General features: G+C 46.4%; 1 protein-coding gene across 6 annotated transcripts in view; it reads right to left on the bottom strand.

The window, feature by feature from the left end:
- The window catches only part of SRGAP3 (SLIT-ROBO Rho GTPase activating protein 3), a 252413-nt gene that overhangs the window by 76861 nt on the left and 154286 nt on the right, over positions 1–21266 (bottom strand). For all 6 annotated transcript variants that reach the window (XR_013357452.1, XM_077857962.1, XM_077857963.1 and 3 more), the window contains exon 4: positions 13024–13086. Coding sequence is in view for 5 of the 6 variants with exons in the window: in XM_077857962.1 (XP_077714088.1) it covers positions 13024–13086 (63 nt within the window). In the remaining variant the exon portion in view is untranslated. The remainder of the gene's footprint in view (positions 1–13023; positions 13087–21266) is intronic.

The following is a 21266-nucleotide window of genomic DNA, read 5'->3' as shown; positions in this document are numbered from 1 at the left end:
GTTCTTTACTTTAGCACCAACTCTGGGGACTGGAAATGATGATCATCCTCAGTAGAGGCTTCACTGCCATTATCATCTTTAGCAACATCATGACATCCTTACTGAATGCCAGGAATGGACTAGTAAGGAGGAAATTTAAAAGCCCCCGCACATTTGGGGGGTCTCAGAGGGGATAAGACATACTTGGCCCTCCCTCAGCTGCCCCCTCTTGCCCTGCCAGCAGCCATGACTCTTGTCCCTCACCCCCTCTCCCCAAAGTCAATGGGAAAGCCCCTCCTCAGGTACTCATGGAACTGCCCTGGGAACGTGCAAATCATTTTCTCAGCTGTTTCCTTACTGGCCTGCAAATGGCTCTGTCCCCAGAAGGAGTATTACTGGATATACTAATTGCTATTCTGTGCTTTCTGAAATAAACTCATCCTTGGCTATACAATGAATTCCCACAAAGCAAACCACACTTGGCTCTTCCACTTCCATAGCAAAAGTCCAATATTGTTATAACAAGGGAGTTTTTGAGACAGAAGAAATCCTAGATGTCATCTAATCCAAATTTTACAAATAGGGAAACTGGGGCCCAGAAGAGCAAAATGGCTTATCTATGATGGCACAACATTATCAGTGTAATCTCCAAACTTTGCATCCGTGGGGCCAACACCACAATCAAGCTACAGAACAATTCCACTACACCACAAAGGGCCCTCACACCCCGCTGCAATAGATCCCTATGCCATCTCCCAGCCCCAGACAATCACTGATTTGCTTTCTGTCGCTGTAGTTGAGTTTCGTGTGTTCTAGAACTTTATATACATGGAACCAAGGCATATAAATTCTTTGGGGTCTGCCCTCTTTCGCTCAGCATGATTTATCTGAGATTCTCTCATGTTTTATCAGTTCTTTTTTACTGCTGAGTAGTATTCCACTGGAGATCTGTATCAGTATTTGTCTATTTATTCGTATGCTAATAGTTACTTGGGTTGTTCACAGTTTTGGTCTATTATGAATAAAGCTGCTAAAAAAGGCCAGGTATAATTCTTTGTATGGACATATGTTTTCGTTTCTCTCAGGTAAATACCTAGGAATGGAATGGAGGGTCATAGGAAGTGTACATTTGACCAAATTAGAAATCTGGTCTGACTTTTAATCCATCGCTCTTTCTACCATATCATACTGTTTCCATAATTCAATACCATTTTTGCAGCAGGTATGAACAGTTTGGGCAGCCTTGGAGCAAGTAGGACAGTCCCCACCAACAGGGCTCTATCTCCTGGTCCCCAACCGGGCATACACCTTTCCTGTGCAATAGCTTATGATCATTTTTCTGTGCTATAAAACACAAGAAGTTTCTGGAATCCATGACTCCTGAACCTTGTTTGTTCTCTTCTCCTGTTGTTTGGATAGCTATAGCAACTATAGAGTAGAGGTTTCTATGTGAGGATGGGATATGCTCCTACCTAGTGGGGCCCTTTAAGTCTGGGAACTTGGAACAAATTTCTGGCCAGCACTATAACCTTATTCATTCTCATATGAAGTCCTGTGAAGTGAGTTTATTACAATGAAGGATTCTTCTGTAATTATTACATTAAATCACAGCATTGCTCTGTTGCACAGAAAGTCCTCTTTGCCATAGGCCAGGAGGTTAATGGAGGAAGCAGGTATTGTAGAGTATGAACTCTGGTTCAAATGTCTGGGCTAAATCTTGATGATACCACTTACCAGCTGTGTGACCTCGGGCAAGTCACAGAACCTCTCCATTTCCTATCTGTAAAATGGGGATAACCGTGGCACCTACCTCATAGATTTGCTGTGAAAACTAAATGAGTCAATTCAGGTAAAGTGCTGAGAACAACACCTGCCTCACAGTAAGAGCCATGTAGATATCAGCTGCCACTACCACCACCACCACCACCACTTCCACCGCTGCCTGATTTGGGCTGAGGGTTTGAGAACCTTGAATTTACTCACTTGACTTCAGGAAAATGCTTATAAATTCTAAAGAACATTAGCTAATATGCAAAATTTTATTCTATACCCTGTTCCTTCTCCCTTCCCCTTACATCTTGAGAACTTCCTCAAATTTCAAAACAATAAATGAATTAAAAATGCAATAAACTTTTCTTCATCGGTCATGGTGAAAAGACCTCTTACCTGCATTCCACCCATGTTTGCTTTTTTGAGTTGCCCTAAAGCCTCTAGAGATGCCATTCTCAGTGATTTCATCCACTCCTTATTCCAGTTCCACTAAGCTTATCTCCGAACTCAATGGACCAAAAAGGGTGCCGATTGATGTGTTCTCGACATCTAGCGGCCACAAGGAACGACTGCAGGTAACTAAAGCAATTGCCAATTTTTCCACCACCTTTACGCCAGGGCTCCTGCAACACCAAGTGGCTGACTTGGGAATGCTGGCTGATGTCTGTCTCCCAGGCCCCTGCCTTTCCATTCTCAAAGCTTTTCTCTTTTCCTCCACATTCATGGGCACCACTGGTTTCTCTGCCTTTCTACCATGATGCTGGTGGTGTTCATTTCTGGACTCATCCCTTTCTGGGTTCAATGATTCCCACTAAAGCCACGTTTTCTGTTTCAGCTGCTGAGGTCTGCTTATCTCACCACAAATCTATCATCTGTGTTGAGCGGTTCAGAGGAAGAGAGAGCATTCTATTTGCAATTAGATCTTCCTGTCCAATCATCCATGCATCCATCCATCTATTCACTCAAGGTCAGCATCCCAGCTGGGTGTTCTCAGCCTCCCGCATTTCCCTTTGCCTAGTTTTTCACTCAAACCACACAGTACTCTTCTTATTCTGCAACAAACCAAACTTCCCATTACATTCTCTGAACTGAGTCGCAAAAGTCCCAAGCTTGAAGAACATGGCCAGAGGGCCCTGGGGCCCAACTCTCAGGGATCCAATTGGTAATTCCAGATCCTAAGAATAACAGTGAACTTGATTGCCTAGGGTGACTTAGGTCAGACAGCTGCCACAAAAGAGTTCACCAAGGGGGCCTGTTAGAAATGAGTCTAACTACATCCAGAATCCTCCAGATGTTTGCTTTGTTTAATTACCTGAAACACAGGCTTTAGCATGAAAGGTCCTTAGCTCAACAGCTTAGAACAGTCTGCTCAATATTGCCAGCCCAGGATGTATTAAATAATATTTAAACTTATCAATTACTTGAGAATTTGCAAACATCTTTTTTTTATTACCCCCAAAGAGCATTTCAGTTAGTCTGTACCCCAACCCTGGGAGGCAGTATGATAACAATAATGATAATAGCAGCTAACATTCACTGAACACTTACATGCCTACCCTTTTTCTAAGCACTATATATATATTAACTCTTTTATTTCTCACAAAAACCCTAGGAGGTAGACACCACATAATCACCACATGATCCCTGCTTTACAGAAGTAGAAACCACAAAATAAGGATGATCCACTATCCCACAGGGACTCAGGAGACCTGGTTTTGAGACTCAACCCTCCCCTCAAACTTGCTGAGTAACAGTGGCAGAGACTTGTCTTCTCTTTGCCAGCTGCTGGAGACCAGAATAGTGGTGGATGGGAATGTGCTCCGTAAGTTGTGACTATAAGGTAACTGGCTGACAGCAGGGTTGAGGCTGGGAAGGACGCAGAGGTGGATGTAGGAAGGAGTTCAACTGAGGCCAAAGTATTGAGACCCAGTCTTCAAGTTGCACCCCTGAAGGACCCCTTATAGGGACCCACCTGGCTTAATGGGATGTTCACATTCCAACCCTCCAGACTCTGTCAGGGAGATCCCTTGGAACAAGTCTAGCACAGGCTGAGAAGGACCCTATAAGGACATATAAGTTGAGACCACTGTTCTTGGACACAGATCAGTTTCACATATTCTCAAAAGGCTCTCCAGAAATCTTGGTGTATTAACCCATTATTGAAAAAACTGAGCCTCAGAAATGGCAAGTGAATTGCACAAAGTCACAGAGCAAGACACATAGCTAGGACTTCTGAGCTACAGTGTTGCTGCTATAGTAACCATGTTGCTCTTGGCTGCATACACTTTGCTTTCTGCATCTTTCCAAATCCTCAGATCATGAAAATAAGGAAGTATTATATGCATATTCCTTCAGACCCTCATTTAAATGGAAAAGAAGCCAAAGGAAATACAGAAGTTGACAGCATCAAAAAAAGGAACATGCTAGGGCAAGACAAGAACCCAGTTGTTAGACAGTAGGTTCTCAACAATGGAGTTCATGCACACTTCCTCTACCCTGCAGGCAGGGCCATCTCTAGCCATGCAAGAGCTTTGTATGGGTGAAATCCTGGGCCAATGCATGCCAAAACATCCTTGAAGGAAAAATGAGTTTCCATATTTCAATATAACCACCCACACTCTGCGTGGCCTACGTTCTCTTTAGAACTTATAATTGCTATCTTATTTACTCATTTTGCATGTCTATTCACTGTCTCACAGCAAGTCAAGTGCAATGTCCAGAGGGCCAGGACCTTGCTGAAGAGCATATTCCCTGTACTAAAGCAGAGACTGGTACCCAGCAAGTATCAGTATATATTTGCATGAATGAATGAAGGACAGCTGGCTGGGTGTGAGTGGAAGGATGGATGGATGGATGGATGGATGGATGGATGGATGGATGGAAGGATAGATAGGGAGATGGTTGAATGGACAGATGGGTGAGTGGGTAAACAAGTAGATGAATGGCTGGCTGGATGGAAGGAACAGAGGAAAGAGAAGGAGAAAAAATGGGGGAGATACAGTTCTACTGCCTTTGACCTTGGTGAACATATTTGGAGGTAGGGAGACAGACAGGGTCTCCACCAACACAGAAAACACCCTCTAGCAGGGACATGGACAAGTTTACAAACTATTATTACATGGTATAGTAAGGGCTATGATGAGGGAAGCATAGGGTGCTAAAGGATTGCTTTCTGGAGAAAGTATCATCTAAACTGAACCTTGACAGTGCCTGGGTGGCTCAGTCAGTTAAGTATCTGACCTTCAGCTCTGGTCATGATCCCAGGGTCCTGAGATCAAGCCTGGCATCAGGCTCCCTGTTCAGTAGGGAGTCTGCTTCTCCCTCTGCCTCTCTGACCCCCACTCACGCTCACTCTCTCTCTCTCTTTCAAATAAATAAATAAAATAAAATAAAAATAAAAATAGATAAACCAAACCTTGAAGGAAGAGTAGCTGTTACCTGGGTGAACAGGGCAGGAGTGGGAGTAGAATGTTCCAGAAAAAGGGAGCAGCTGAGCACCAAGCCCAAAAAGAACAGGAGTCAAACAAGTCTGAGGAAGAGCTTCCAGGCAGAAGTATGCCAGGTGTTTGAGTACTAGCCAATGGAGTCACCTCCATATTCTCCCCCAGATACTTCCCCCTCAGTGGACATTTGTTGTTTTTTCCCTGCCTAGGATCATCCAGTCCTCCTCCTTCTGGAACAGCTTCCTGATTTTGTTTCAGGAAATCCCCAAATTCCCCTCCAGTGTTCTCAGTCCCTGTGGATCATGAGAAATGGACACCACCCTCCAATCCCAGGCATAGGAATGAGACACAGGCCTGGCCAATCAGTAAACATTATGTTTACCTGACCATAGTGATGGGACCCCATGATCACAGCCAGGCCAACCAGAAAAACCCCGGGGCTTTGCTGGGAATGTTGGGAAAGGTATGTTAATTTTCCACCAGAAGGCACTGAACTGATAGAAAGTGAGCTTGCACTGAGGGGTCATCTTTGTCACTCGCTGGGAGAAGCCTGCTTGATCATGAAGACATCACAGAGGAAAGCAAATGGATGGATGGATGGATGGATGGATGGATGGATGGATGGATGGATGGAGAGGAGGAGGAGAGGGAGACAGAGAAAGGAAGGAGGAAGTAAGATAAAATGGAGGAGGTGCAGTCTCTTGCCTTTGCTCATGTGAGACTATTGAAGGTGTGGGGAAAACAGCTATACCTCAAAGCAGGTTTCTACTGAGCAGTTCGTGGCATGCCATGCATGATACCGGGTGCTGGCAAAACTACTACATGGAAGACAGGGAATGTGTACCTCATTGAATACACAGCCTGCTGGGGCGACAGCCAAACAAGTGTGCAAACCTCTGAGATTCAATACAGGCATCTTTTGCTCCAGCCAGTTTGCGTGGATTCCCATCCCTCACTATTGCAGGAGTCCCTGCTAGCCTCCCCATTGCCCACCTTGGTCCTGGGCCCACTGTAGTGCCCAACTCACACAACAGACAGACTGACCACCTGAGCAGGGGGCTGCTCGTCCTGTGTCCCAACCTCCTGCTTCACTGCTGCCACAGTGCTGCTCCCCGCAGCCTCCCTCTGTCCTTCATATCCAAATCAAATGCCACCTCTTCTCTGTGGCCTTCTTGATGCTCAGGTGGACTTCATCTCCCCACCACTCCTCCCACTGTGTCCATATCCCCCACAAGGACACCTGTCCCACGATGTAGCTACATCCCATCCTCTGCACACAGGGGATAATTAGTAAATATATGATGAGCAAGTGAACGAATGTCTTGGAGGGAGAGGTGAGGAGGTTTTCTGGAGAGAAACCTCATCCCCCTGTTCTTAGGACCACATCCATCCCCAAACAAACCTGGGCCGCACCCTGGCCAGCAGGCTGTGATGGTTCAGCAGCCTGCCTTGCCTCACCCTGAGTCAGAGACATTCCCTCGTCTCCCTCTGAGGGTAACGTGACATGAGGATAATAGCTGGAGAGGAGCCTCAGAGTTCCTCTCATTTCGTGCCTTCATGCCTTCATGCCTTTCGCCCTACAGGTGGGCAAAATCAAGGACCGGAGCCCAGCTAGCGGGCACTGGGTCAGTGTTTCCCAAAGCGTGAGATGGGAACCACCTGTGTCAGCAGGATGACCCTTTTAGCTGTTACAGATGTGTTATTAAACCTTTCGGTTCTCTTGGCATCCTTTCAAAAAAAAAAAAAAAAGAAAGATTTTATTTATTTATTCATGAGAGACACACAGAGAGAGGCAGAGATATAGGCAGAGGGAGAAGCAGGCTCCCTACGGGGAGCTCAATGTGGGACTCGATCTCAGGACCCTGGGATCATGCCCTGAGCTGAAGGCAGATGCTCCACCACTCAGCCACCCAGGCATTCCTCTTGGCATCCTTCTGATTATATCAGGAGGAAAAGCTCAGATCAGGGCTCACGGATCTAATGCCTCTACAGCTGCTTTGCAGGCACCAGCAAGAATGAACACTCCCCTACCTTCATTTAACTTCTAGAACCCTTCTGCTTATGCCAAGTTGTTTTTCATTCACTAATGTAAGGTAAGATAGCCTTCCAGGGACCACTGGGTGGCTCAGCAGTTTAGTGCCTGCCTTCAGCCCAGGGCGTGATCCTGGAGTCCCGGGATCGAGTCCCACATCAGGCTCCCTGCATGGAGCCTGCTTCTTCCTCTGCCTGTGTCTCTGCCTCTCTCTGTGTGTCTCTCATGAATAAATAAATAAAATATTTTTTTAAAAAAATATGCTTCCAAAACAAATGTATAAAGGACTTATGTATATTTATATAAATAGTTGAATGTACTTATATAAATAACTTTGGGGAGTAGACTAGGAGCTGGTGACCGTTGGCTGGCTACCTAACCTGTCTGTGCCTCAGATCCGTCACCTCTAAAATGGGATGATAATACTTTCAACCACCTCAACGGGTCATGGTGAGGATGAAATGAATTAAGAGGTAAAGTGATTAGTCCAGTGCCCAGCACATGATAAGCATCATATAAGAGGGGAGACTCTAATTATTAAGGATATGAACCAGTCTCCAAAATATAACTACAAAAGCAAGATGAAGAACTGGTGGTCCAGTTATTACCACCTGCATAAAAACAAGGGTGTGCAGGATACATCCATACATGTATGCCTATTGATAATCAGACCTCTCTGAGAGAACGCACCGCTGAATTAGAAACCAGGAACTGAGGTTGTATGGAGTAAGGGGCACTGAGGCAACAGGAGACCTACTTCTCCAAATAACGTTGTACTGTTTGCCAGGCATTGTGCTATGCCTCTGCCACTCACTCCTCTCAGAACAATCCAGAGATGAGTTGGTAACATCTCCATAGTCAGAGGGCTTGACAAGGGACAGGACCTTGAACCCAGGCCTGGCTGACTCTTCCCAATACACAAGGCTGCTTTCCCACTAATTCATTAGGACAGGGAGATTTTTCTTTTAATTGAGTCAATTTGAAGAAAAATACTAAAAAAAGGAGAGAAGGTCCAATGACATGATGGAACCATGGTGGTTACACTTGAATGATGACAGACACAGAGGCATCATCCAGGAAGACTCAGGGTAAGCCCAGGAGGGAGCTGAAGCCAGAATTCAGGTTGCTGGGCTCCTCATCTCAGGCTCTCTCTGTCCCTGAGTGTGGACATCAGAAAGGAGATGCCTTCACAAAAATTTGCCTGGGGGCCCAGAGTTGATTTCATACCACTGAGCCCAGCACAAGATCAAATCAAAGCCTGAATAAGTGGGGAGACCATTTGTTACTCCAACTAGTGTCTACCTGTCACCAGCTGTGGCTAGGTGTGGACGTTCCTTGGGTGCCCTCCACGTCACCCTGAGCCAAGTCCCAGGGGCCCCTTCTGCAGCTGGCAGGCCTGGAAATCAGGCAGTCCTGCCTGGGAAAGCCTGGAGTACAGTGACTGAGCACAAAGAAAGGGCCAGACGGGGGACGCTGCAGCATTTGTCACTTCAAAACATGACAGATACGTTTCTTGATCTAGGACTACATTGAAAATCTGAACATATTTTTAGCTCAATGACGGAAACACAGGGGGAGCTTTTCATTGTTGGTTTTGTTTATGCCTCTTCTGAAAGGATTTAGCATGTTGGCTGACATTCTCAACTTCTGCCCTTTTTTTCCTCCCAGGCCAGCATATGATGATTGAGGGCTATATTCTGTCAGGCCAACTGATGGGAGTTTAGAAAAAAAGAGATGAGGTGGGGTGTGTATGTGCACTCACACATGCACGTGTGCTTGCACACATGCTGGCATGTTTTAGAAAGGAGAGCACCTCAAGGTGATGAAGACCAGGCAGAGGAAGGCTTCTTGAGTGAATGAATGAATGAACAAATGAAAATGGCCAGCCCTGCAGTCTCCTCTGCACCCTGGTCTCAGACGGAGACAAGCCTTTTCCCTAAAGTGGGTGACGGATGGCCCTTAGCATTTATCTCTATCATTGCTGTGCTCAGTAGCACCCTCTGACCATGTCCCTCTTCTAGAAAATATTACAAGAAAAAAAGTAAGGCTTACTGGATGATCTTTTCTCAACACTATTTGTTCCTCAGTCATCAGTGGTCATGGCTCCAGGACCAGGAGACAAGAGGAAGTTGTGTAACCAAGCACAGTGACTAGAAAGTGCCCAAAAGAAACCTCTAGAAACTAAGCATGGGATTTGAGGTCCACTGTGCCCTTAGCAGCTAGGTGGCTGCTCCCCTGGCTGGCTGCAAGCATGCCCCTTTGCATTGTGACTTGGCAAGTAACTCCCATCAGGAGCTTATGTTTACTTCTCCAGGCCTCAGCTTGTGGGCTTGGCTGTGTGACTTGCTTTGGCCAATAGCCTATGTGCAAGTATGACACAAGCAGAGGCTCAAAAAGTGCTGGCACACTCGGTGTTTACCGCTTTGGGCTCTTTTTTTAATTGGCTGAGAAACCGTAGCCATGCCAGTCGTCCTACCTGAACTCAGCCCAAATTGCCAACCTACAAAATTATGAGCAAATAAAATAGGTGCTGTTTTAAGTCACTGGGATTTGACATAGTTTGTTACGCAGCAACTGAAAACTGCTGCAAAGGCCTTAAGCAGGGCACTTCTTTCTCAGTTTCTTCATAACACATATGAAGTATCTAACACAGTGTGAGACCACTCACTGAATGGCCACAGTTGTTACTATCCTTGTTTCACAATAAAGAAAATGAGGTCCAGATGTTAACTGACCTGGCTGAGCTGGTCGGTGATGCAGCAAGACATGGAACCCAGATGGGTCTGTAATCAGTTTGTTCTGCTGCCATCCTACGCTGCCGCCCGCGCTGAGAATCCTCTTCCTCCTCCTCTCTTCCCCTCTGCTGCTTTCTTTCATTCTTACCCCTCCTAAGGCTCCACGTTCAAAATTCATCCTTGATCATAGCAGCCCACCTGGAGCCATCACTTTCCTCAACCCTCGATCTCTCTTGTAGGAACACACTCTCCCTCTCGTGTCTTCACTCAGTAAATAGGTATGGATCACCTACTATGTGCCAGCTCTGCCATAAGTTCTGGGCACACGATGGAGAACCCGGGATAGCACTCACAGGACTCATGGGTGGTGCCCCCCTCGGAGCCCACATATCCAGCACACACGCCGCTCTGTCTTGGGCTGTTCAATCACCACGTCACGTACTTTACTCTTGTCTCCCTACCCAGATTTGAAACTGGTGAGCAAAACCACTTTTCATTTATTCATACATCTTTCCCTCCTCTGCTTCAGCAGGCGCCCTGGGAACACTGGGGATGTAAAAGACACTTCAAAGATGAACTCTTGAAATGTTCACAGCCGGCCGCTGTGCCTCTTGCAGTGCTGGCTCCACAGCAAGCAGCCCCAAATGCTCAAATTTAAATGATTTCTGGGCAACTATTGAAGACTCAGTGTGCCGTCAATAAATGACTTGGGGGGTGTGCTGCTGGCACTCTGAGGCTCCTTCCTCTATGGGTGGCTACAGGAGACAGCTAGGGAGATGATGGCCCTCCCTCCACCACCAGCTCTGAGACCATCTCCTGTCTGCCAGGGCCAGACCTGCACCATTTCTGTACAGCTGCCCTGCCCCGTGGTCAGTAGAGGCAAGTGTGTGTGGAACACCTGCTGGATTCAGGGAACTGTGCTGGGCGCCAGTACCATCTTCCCAATCTCTGCCTGCTTCATCCAATTTACAACACTGGCAGATCTGTTGATCACAGGGGAGACTGACAGGTGACGTGACCTGCCAGAGGCCAAACACTGGGTTCAGAGCCTCTGGGCATTAAGTGCAGTGTTACTGACCAAGATCTGGCTCTAGGGTGACTACATACCAGCTGCGGACACAAGGATAACATGATATATTTTTTCAAACTGCTATAAGAATTCAAAGCCCAGAGGTAACAGCTTTCAAAAGGTGGAGTTTGGTCTGGGTTTGAAAAATGAGTAGAACACACATACGCAGAGAAAGAAAGAGGACAGCTGTAAGCAGGGGAGCTGCAGAGGTAAAGGAGCAGAGCAGGGAAGTATGTGGGGTATGCAGAGGGCGTCAAGAAGAGGAGCCCAGCTGGAGCCCAGAGGAAAGGTGAGAGACCTGGGTGAGAGTGGGGAGGCCCTTGGCACCAGGACCCAGGTGTTAAAATGCAACAGAGGAAAGTGATCCAATCAAGGCAGTGCCTGAGGAACATAAAAAGGACCTAGATTGGGGAATGTTGGTCCAGCCAAGTCCTCTGCAGAATTCTGAGTAAAGAAAGCCCCACTGGAGACCAGCCTTGCACCTTTATCACCACCCATCCCCAACCAGAAATGCACAACAGCCGGTTTCACACTCGCCAGGGAGGCAGAAATGATGATGATGATAACACAAGAACTGATACGCCATGGCTTCTTGTCCTTTGATCTCCACGTGCTTTACATACCTGGTCTCCTTCAACTCCCATGCAGTCTGCAAGAAGTAGGTGTTGTTATGTCTGTTTAACAACTGAATTTGAAGCCAGGTCTCTGGCTTTCGGGTCTGTGCTTTAAACCACTGGGCGAGTCTCCCCCACAATGCTCAGCTGACTCAGTCGCTTGAGAAACAGCAATTCTTCCTTTCCCCTAATGATGACCCAGCTAAAAACTGTCCAAGGCTCAGGATGCACTCCTTAACTTGAAATAATTGAAATGTGAGTTTCAACTCTTACAGATTAAACTCTAGGAGCTCTTGCCTCCATTTTACTGAGTGGGAGACTGAGGCCCAGAATCTGAGGCAGGAATTACAATGTGAGGTCCAGGCTCTCGGGCCAAAGCTCTTGCCCCTAAGAAATGCACTACCTGCTGGCCAAGGAGCACGTGAACACAGAAGGATAATAACACCAAAGAGAGGAGTCTTCTTGCAGCCTGCTCTTCTTTCCCTTCCTTGAATATAGTTTTAGCAGCAGATTCCCCACTTTTAATGAGAGACTTTATAAGGCACCCTGCCATATTTAAAAGACAGCAGCTTTTTTCTACACTGTCTTTGTGTGTGAAGGGTCTGGAGTCTGCCTACTGGGGCTACCTCACCTCACTCCCCTAGGTTGTCCCTGAGGCTCACCACATTCCTCTATAATGAAGCCCAAGGGCTCTCGAGGCACAATCAGTAAACTCCTGCATCATAACTTGGTGTGCCTGCATTCCACATTCAAGGGCCCTCTTGGGTTCTAATATCCATCCCAAGTCCAGTTAGATTTTGCCGCCATGCAGGTAGCAAGGTCAGTTCCGGGCCAAGTTGTAATGTACTTAAATCATTCCTTGGAGATGACAAGACATGCTCACCCCCTTCACCTCATCTGATACTCAGAACAGTGCTCCATTTTGCAGATGAGAATACTGAAACTCAGCTGAGCTACATATATGCCTAAATTTTCATCACTAATAGGGAGCAGACCTCAACTTCAGCCCATTGCACCTGACTCCAAACCCACATCCCTGCCTTGGGAGGTTTTGTGTCCATGCTGTCCCCACCTTGACCTTGCATCTCCTGCTTTGGTAGGTACCACATTCTCACAGCTGGCAGGTCATGCAAACCTCTTGTGAACTTACACAAACCAAAAATACTCAGGGCCCCATCCCACATATATAGAATCAGAAGCCAGGGTTGTAAACCATTACATCCCACCACGATGACCCCTTATCACTCAGGCAATAAGACACAGCAAAAACATCCAAGGTCATCCCAGGTCTCTGGTTAGATTCCAGGTCTCTGGTTTGCTCCTGGTGCTGAAGGAAGAGGACTCAATCCCAAGCCCACAGCAGAGCCTGAGCAGGACTTACTGTGTAGAGCTCATTGGTGACCTTCAGGAGCTCCTCATGCATCTGCAGGCCAATCTCCTTGCTCTGGAATACGGAAAAACAAATGTCAGAGGGGGACCAGTTTCCTTTTCAACACAGAAAGGGCAGGAATACTTGGGATGGGGTGGGAATGGGTACAGAAATCAATGTAAACCTTATTGGTCTAGACTTGAATTCCTTAACTTGTGTCCATGAAACCAAACCACAGGGAGAGGTACCCTGTAAAAGGAATCCCCTGGCCAAATAAGCTGGGGAACCTTCTACCTCCCTGCATTGGTGATTCTCAGAGACATCACCATGTTAAAGATTCTCAGAAGCCCACAGCCAATCCACCTGTTCATCTTTCTTTAATTTTGTGGGTGGATCCTAAGCTGATGTGACCAGAGTATGTGTCCCTAGCTCAAAACTCATTAGCACCTCATGACAGTGGGGTTCCATAGAACACAGTTTGAGAAATATTGATCCAGCATCTCAATTCATTGTGAACAGTAGAGGTTAACAGACAACCAACTGGAGCATGAGGCAGGAGACCAAGGTGGTTACCTCCACTGGAGGTTTTCTTACTACAGGACTTTTCAGAGACTTTCATACCCTCACAAACATGGGTTTTCTAAGGAGCATTATAGTATACAGTTTAGATTATCTTAATCTTTTTTCCATGAGGTGACTTACATGTTTTAGTATATTCAGAGATACAATTCAGAAAACTATGAACAAATTATCTCTAGGTCCCACTCAGCCTGAAGAGTCTAGGATTCTCTGTTACTTAAGGTTTATTGTTATTATTATTACTATTATTATTATTATTTTGGTTAATACTCTCCCTGTTTGCCTGGACTATCATATGAAGTCTCCATGTTGAAAATGGGAGCCCTCAAAATCAAACACAAGAAATAACATGTCTCAGCAAGGATGTGGAGAAAATAGAACCCCCTTGGCACTGTTGGTGGGAATGAAAACTGGTGCAGCCACTGTGGGAAGCAGTATGGAGGTACCTTAAAAAATTAAAAATAGAATTATCATATGATTCAGTATTCTACTACTCGGTATTTACCCAAAGAAAATGAAATGACTAATTCTATAAGGTATATGCACCCCTATGTTTATTGCAGCATTATTTACAACAGCCAAGATATGGAACCAGTCCAAGTGCCCACTGATAGATGAACGTATAAAGATGTGGTATATATGTGCAATGGAATATTACTCAGCCATCAAAAAGAATGAAATCTTGCCATTTGCAACATGGATGAGCCTAGAGTGTATAATGCTAAATGAAATAAGTCAGTCAGAGAGATAAATACCATATGATTTCACTCATATGTGGAATTTGAAAAAGAAAACAAAGAAAAAAAGAGACAACGCCCCAAAACAGACTCTTAAATACAGAGGACAAACTGGTGGTTGCCAGAGGGGAAGGGGCTGGTGGATGGGTGAGATAGGTGAAGGGGATTAAGAGTACACTTATCATGGTGACCACCGTAGAATTGTTGAGTCTTTACTTGGTACACCTGAAACTAATATAACACTGTACATTAATTATACTTGAATTTAAAAAAAGGAAAGAAAATGGGAGTCCTGATCTCTGCTCTCTGAGAGCCAAGTCATCCTGGTCCCCCCTTTTGGCTCCCTCAGCTCAAGCATGACCAGAGACTGATGGGATAAGACCAACCTTCCGTCCTCCCCAACATAGGTCGGGAGCCCCTGGACTCAGCAGTAGCTGAGGAAGGCTCAGGGCCAGACATCATGCCTTCCTAGGCTCCTTTTCCTATCTTATAGCCTTTCCCTCAGCTTCTGATACAATAATTGCCAGAAATCAGTCTTCTGAAGGTAGCCCTTGACTGCCTAAGATCTCTTAAAAAATAGCAAAAGCTCTAGGCAGTCTGCTTAGACCTCCCTGCAGCTCTGAGAGCTAAAGACAGGGGACGTGATCCAAAACCACAGCAGAGCCTGAGCAGAACATCCTGTGCGGAGCTCACAAGAGAAACTTCAGTCACATCCCATGCGTCGCAGTGGTGCTCAGTGAACCCAACCAGCTATGCCCATCTCCTTCTATCTCTGATTCTCACAAAAAAGTGGACAGTCTGTGCCTCGGTTTCCCCTGTGGCCTCTCTCCCTGACTTTTGCCTCTCTGACTGGACTCTGGACTGACACCCTCCAGTGGCCTCCTCAGTCCTCAGTCTCACTAACCTCTCTGGCACTTGAGACCCAGTTTCTTATGCATTTATTTTTATGATCTAATTTTTTTGACAGGTAACAAATGCACATAGTTAAACTCTAACAGCCAGGAAGGTAAAATGTAAAAAGTAACTCTCCCGAGCTCCCAGAACCTCACCCAGAGGCTAGGCTATTAGCAGTTTCTTTTGATACAATGAATACAAAAACACACATTTGGGCAGCCAGGGGGTGGCTCAGCAGTTTAGCACCGCCTTCAGCCCAGGGTGTGACCCTGGAGACCCAGAATCGAGTCCCATATCGGGCTCCCCGTGAGGAGCCTGCTTCTCCCTCTGCCTGTGTCTCTGCCTCTCTTTCTCTCTGTGTCTCTCATGAATAAATAAGTAAATTCTTTAAAAACAAAAAAACAAAATACACATTTGAATAGCATATATTTTTTAAACACAAATGGAAGTATTCTGTACATCTTTTCATCTTGATTTTTTCCACCTAACAATATATTTGAGATTTTTCCTTTGCAGCCATGGAGCTCCTGCATCCTCCGTTTTTTTTAACAGCTGCTTAAGGTTCCATATACCAGATGTATCATAATTAATTAGACAGCAACAGACATTTAGGTTGTCTCCAGTCTCTTAACATTTCAGACAATGATGTGGTTGTACATCCTTGAACCCTGTCACTGTGCACATGAGCAGAGACCCCTGTCAGATAAATTCCTAGAAGCAGCTCTGCCAGGAGAGCCCACCATCCTTGCCTTCGCAGGCCCTGCCCCAGCCAGCTCCCCACACACTCCTGGCTCCAGCTTCCACTTCTCAGTGACCCACAGCATGTCACCATTTCTGTTGTCATCTCCTGGGCTCTGTCCTACAGTGCGTTGAGCCCAAGCTCAAAGACCTATAGCTTCGGCTGTTGCAAAACAATATAGTGTGAATGTCTCCTCATCACATCAAACTCAAATTATCCAAAATCAAATGTGAAATTTCCCCCAGCCCCTTAAGTTTGGTCAATGAGATAATATCATCCCCAGCATGGCAATGGGAAACCTTGGAGTCATTAAAAAAAAAAAAAAAAGTTTTAGTCCTTCCCCTTTAATCTAGTCTGTCACTGTGTCCTGCCCTCAAACTGCTCAATCTTGTTCTCTGGAGCAGGTAAGGCTGACTCCCTCCCCAATATCCATCCCCAAGACCCTTTCTGCTTCCTAAAAGAGCCATGAATTTGGCTCTGTGTTGATTCCTCCAGCTGAGCTCTCCCAGGGAAGCTGACCCATCTCGACTTGAGACAGTGGATTCTGTTATGTGCTATTAGTCCAGGGCTGAGCATGTGACTTAACTGGATGAAAGAGAAGGACTTAGATGGTTGAGAGAAGCTTTTAGCTTTTCTGCTAAGAGTTCCAGTTGCTAACAGCAGGCACCTTAGGACCAGAAGAGGAAGTAACCTTGGGTAGTAGAGCAAAACAAACCTGGCTGCTTCATGACCTGCTGAGAAACTGATTCAACTGAATCCAGCCTGCCTCCCAGTAAGCTTCCATTTCCGTGGCTTTGCTGTTTAAGCCACTTCAAGCTAGTTTTCTTTTACCTGCAGCCAAAATCATCCTAATCATCTGAGACCACCAGTCCCAGGACAAGCAGGACCAAAGCTTCTAAAGCTGTGCTTTAACTAAGTCCCTAACTCTGGCCCCCAATTCTGCATGCCTGTGCCAGTGTAATTCTGTGTTTTATTCCCTCCAGAGCCTCCTCAATCCCTACAAGATGAAGACCCAGCTCTTCAGCTTAACTTTTGAGTTCTATGTGATTGGCACAGGCCTGGTTATACAGTAGAGAGGGCTGAATTTTGGAGCCAGAGACCAGGATTGGAGGTGGGGCTTTAAGCCATTAAAGCTTTGGACATCTCAGCTTCCCCTGTGTATAAAATGAGTACCTCTTGGGCAGCCCTGGTGGCTCAGCGGTTTAGTGCGACTTCAGCTCAGGGTGTGATCCTGGAGACCCGGGATCGAGTCCCACATCGAGGTCCCTGCATGGAGTCTGCTTCTCCCTCTCCCTGTGTCTCTGCCTCGCTCTCTCTGTCTCTCATGAATAAATAAATAAAATCTAAAAAAAAAAAAAAAAAGAGTACCTCTTTCTGTCCTTTGCACTAAGGGAAGTATAATGACTTTGCTTGTTTATATGTTAATTAATTGATCATTTTTTTCCCCACTTGAATGTAAGCCCCATTAACACAAAGAGATTTTCTCTCTAATGGTAGATGCTCCGATATCCCAGCTGCCGGGAGGGATATCAGCAGACTGCCTCCAGCCAAAAGCACCCTTCAGGATGGCCATGGTAGACAAGGTGACATCCCTTCCAAGGACTGACAGGTTCTGTCTGAAGACACGTGGGAGGAGCGGGGCCTAAGAGGTTGTCTTTTCCCCTCAATTGGGACTGCTAAAGGGCTGCTCCATCTTTAGAACTGCCCACAGAGCTAAGACTTCTAGCAAGGCTGCCTACAGCATGGCTTGACTTCACCCTGCCCCCTCCCCTGCCCTCCCAAGGTGTGGACCCCAAGAATGCTCCCTCACCATTCTGCTAGATGCTAACTTCAGCCATCTCAGAATCTGCTTCCTGGGTTTCCCACTCCTATGTCCCTGCAACGCCACAGAGCCTGTTGCATGGCAGGTGCTCATTAAATATGTTTGTTGAATGAGTTATGAATGAATGAGGTGAAAATTCCTCTAACCTTATCTGTAAAAGTAGGATGAGGTAACGAGTGTCACAGAGTCCTTGTGATGATACAAAGAGATGACACATATGAAAGTACCTGGCACCATGCCAGGCACAAATGAAGAGCTAGCAGCACAGGCTGAGTGGATGGATACCCACTGGATGCCAGAGACAAGGCTAGCAAGTTGCCCAGAAAAGGAACATAAAGTTGAATTTTTAATTAGCTTTTCCCCCTTAAGAATCTCCCAGTTTGGTTGGTCAAGGGTCAAGAACCCAAATAAGGGAGAAGGCAGAAACAGCCATAAAGAGTGAAAGATTAAATGATACGGGATGAAGTGATGAAGAGGATGGGGGAAGTGCCACCAGAGCCATCTCAGTTTGCAACGAATGGCCAGAGAAGGCATTCTAGGTGGGGGGCTGGCCTAAGCAAGGGTGGGAGCCCAGGCCTAGGGAAAAGTTTGGTTTGCTAAGAGAGTTGCCCAGCCACAGAATAGCAGAAAGTAAGCTTGAAAGGGAGGCTGGGTCAGATCACAAAAGCTAATGGAGTGCAGGCTTCGTTCAGAGTGGAACTGGGACCCACAGAAGGTTTCTGAGTGGGGGAGAGTGGCGACCAGAACGATACTTCAGGCAGGTAAAGATACCAGTGTAACAGAGAGCAGACTGCATGGGGAGGGCCCCAGGTCTGGTTCTTGCATTTTCTCAGTGGGATGGTAAGCCTCCGGATGGAACCTGCCCAAGTCTCTGCTCATCTGCCCCTTAGCACCAAGCACTGTGCTGGTCACAGAGCGGCGCTCAGCAAATCGTTACTGAACTGCACAGAACTCAGAGACATTTCATTTTGTTATGGTTGGGAAGGGAAATATTCTCAACTACACTTCCAGAAACTACTGAATGCAGAACCCAAACCAAACATTCCACCAGGAACAGGAGGCCAAAACCCTGATAATGTCTAACAGACCATCACACCCAGTCCTTGGGGACCCAAGTGGCAATGTATTAGCACTCATTGTCCGAATTTCTAGCATGACTTTCATGCCTGCAGAGGTTGGGGGTGGCAGGCTGCTTCATGCACAGGAAGCATGCACAGTGTAGAAAACAATTATACCTGACCAACAAGAATTCAGCCATGGCAGCTGGGGTTTCTCAGGGTTGAAGGGCAGAGCCCTGTCTCTCTGACCCAAATAAGTCTGTAAAATCAGGTGGCAGGTATCTTCAGTTCTGCCTTTTTCTTCTGCCCATAACTCATGCCAGAATGTCAACTTCCTTTCTGGCCATATAACTCTTTGAGGTGGGAGTGGCGTCATGCACACTGAAGGGTAGTTAGCAGCATCCCCAGGCTCTAACCACTAGATGACAGTAGCATTCCCCACCCTCTTCCCAAGCTGTGACAAGGAAAATGATCTCAGATGCAGCTAAATGTTCCCGGGGGCGTAAAACTGTCCTCAGTGAGAACCACTGCCCTAGACCAAGGACTCTAAGTGGCAGCTCTTCTCTGGCTTACAGACATGTTTTATTTGGCCTTTCGGTGTTTTCAAAAATCTGACTTGTTTCTTGGCATCTAAAAAATTGGGAAATTCCCTTTACAAGTCTTGATTTTCAGCTTCTCTTGAAAATTAGAAGATCTGGCAATACTAAGTCTCTACTTCGAGTATGGCTCCCCTCCAGATGAGGCTTGTGTTTTCTGGTTGGCCACAGCACCCAGCATCTCCCTTCACCCATCCACATCACCCATCTAGCCCATGGAGGCATCTGAGTTTGTGACCCAGAAACCAGTGGGGTCTCTCAGGGGGTAGCCCTCTCAATCCTCTGGCATTCATCAAGGATAGCAATCTCGGACCTGCTAAAACGGACCCTGGGAGAGTGCCTTCTAAAAAGTGCCTTACTCCTATCCTGACACTTGAGAGCCACTGAAGAGTCTGGTTCCTGAAACCCAACCGCCTGGCTTTCCCTCAGACCCCAACACCATTGTCTGTTGTGGATTCTCCGAGCCCCCTGTACTCATCCTCCTGCCTGCACTACCTCCTCTTGTACCTCTGTGGCCAACTCCTCACCTAGCTTCAATTCAATCTATACAAGCAGTTTTTTAATACTTACTAGATACCAGCTTTGACTAGGTACCAAAGACAGAAAGCTGAATGTGACGTGGTCCCTGTTTTATCAACTGCAACTACCATTCATGAAGTGCTTTCCATTTGCTGAATACTGTCCAAAGTCACTTCCATACATTATCTAATTAAACCTTGAAGGTAGGTGCCATTATTATGCCCACTTGACAGATGAGGGCTCGAGGATCAGAAGGGTTGAGAGACTTGCCCGAGGTTGCACAGCTGGAAAATGGCAGAGCCAGAATTCAGCTCTTGGCTCAATGGACTCCAAAGATGGCATTTGTAATGCCTTTCTATGGTCTGCTTCTGCAGGGCCTTGCAGGAGACGCAGGCACACAGATGAAAGAAGCCATTGCAATGCTGTAAGAGAAATGAGTCCAGGACACAAAGAAGGTATGAAGGAGGGTGTACCCTCTGTCAGGACACCACCTGCCTGGCCAATGTACTTTCTCACCGCCTATGCAGGAATCTACGTCCCTGGCCCTTGCTTCCACTTGCGGGCAGACCTACTTCTCCTTAGCCTGGTCCTTCTTGGCCCACCTGCCTTGCAAGAAATAAATCAGCCATGATGACCACCTCTCATTTTTCTCTTTCTCCTTCTTCTGATAACAGGAGATGAGACATGGTGGGACTGACCCTGCGCTTACATAGTCATACAGGATGGTCCATCAGTCACGGGGACACAGTCTGACCAGAGTGCTCCAGCACCTTGTATCTAGTGACTGGGTCAGAGATAGAAATATATTCCAGGCTGGGCCAATGAGAGTCTTCCCCAGGAGCTTTCTAACAACCATATTCTCAGATCCTCTCTCCTCTGGGGTTGCTAAGCTAGGATGTCAGGCATCTTGGGCTGCCTGTAGTCAGTCGTCTTGCCCACCATAAGGAGAGCGGAGTCTTTGACAACAGAATCTGTGTCCTGGATCAAGTGAAGCCTAAATAAGATGTTACCTCTGGACTTGCAGTTTAGAGGATCCAGTAAGTTGTCATTTTTGCTGACGTGAAAGACTACTGATATAATCAGTACTTGCACCAGATACACTGGTCTGCATATACCAGCATGCCCACAGAGTAAGAGAGCCTTCTGAAAACCCTCCACCAAGCACAAGCTTTCAAACAGTTCCTGCAAAAGGACCAATTCCAACCAATCAGAGCAGAAGCTGCTTAAAGGCTGGGACTGTGGCTCCCCATAGTTCTGATCACAAAGACTTGCATACAGAGGAGCTCTATAAATGTCTGTTTATGAGCTAAC

Source organism: Canis aureus, chromosome 19 (assembly GCF_053574225.1).
Source record: "Canis aureus isolate CA01 chromosome 19, VMU_Caureus_v.1.0, whole genome shotgun sequence".
In the NCBI taxonomy this organism is placed as follows: domain Eukaryota; kingdom Metazoa; phylum Chordata; class Mammalia; order Carnivora; family Canidae; genus Canis; species Canis aureus.
The sequence above is the reverse complement of the archived record's forward strand: the minus strand, read 5'-3'. Positions and strand labels throughout refer to the sequence as shown.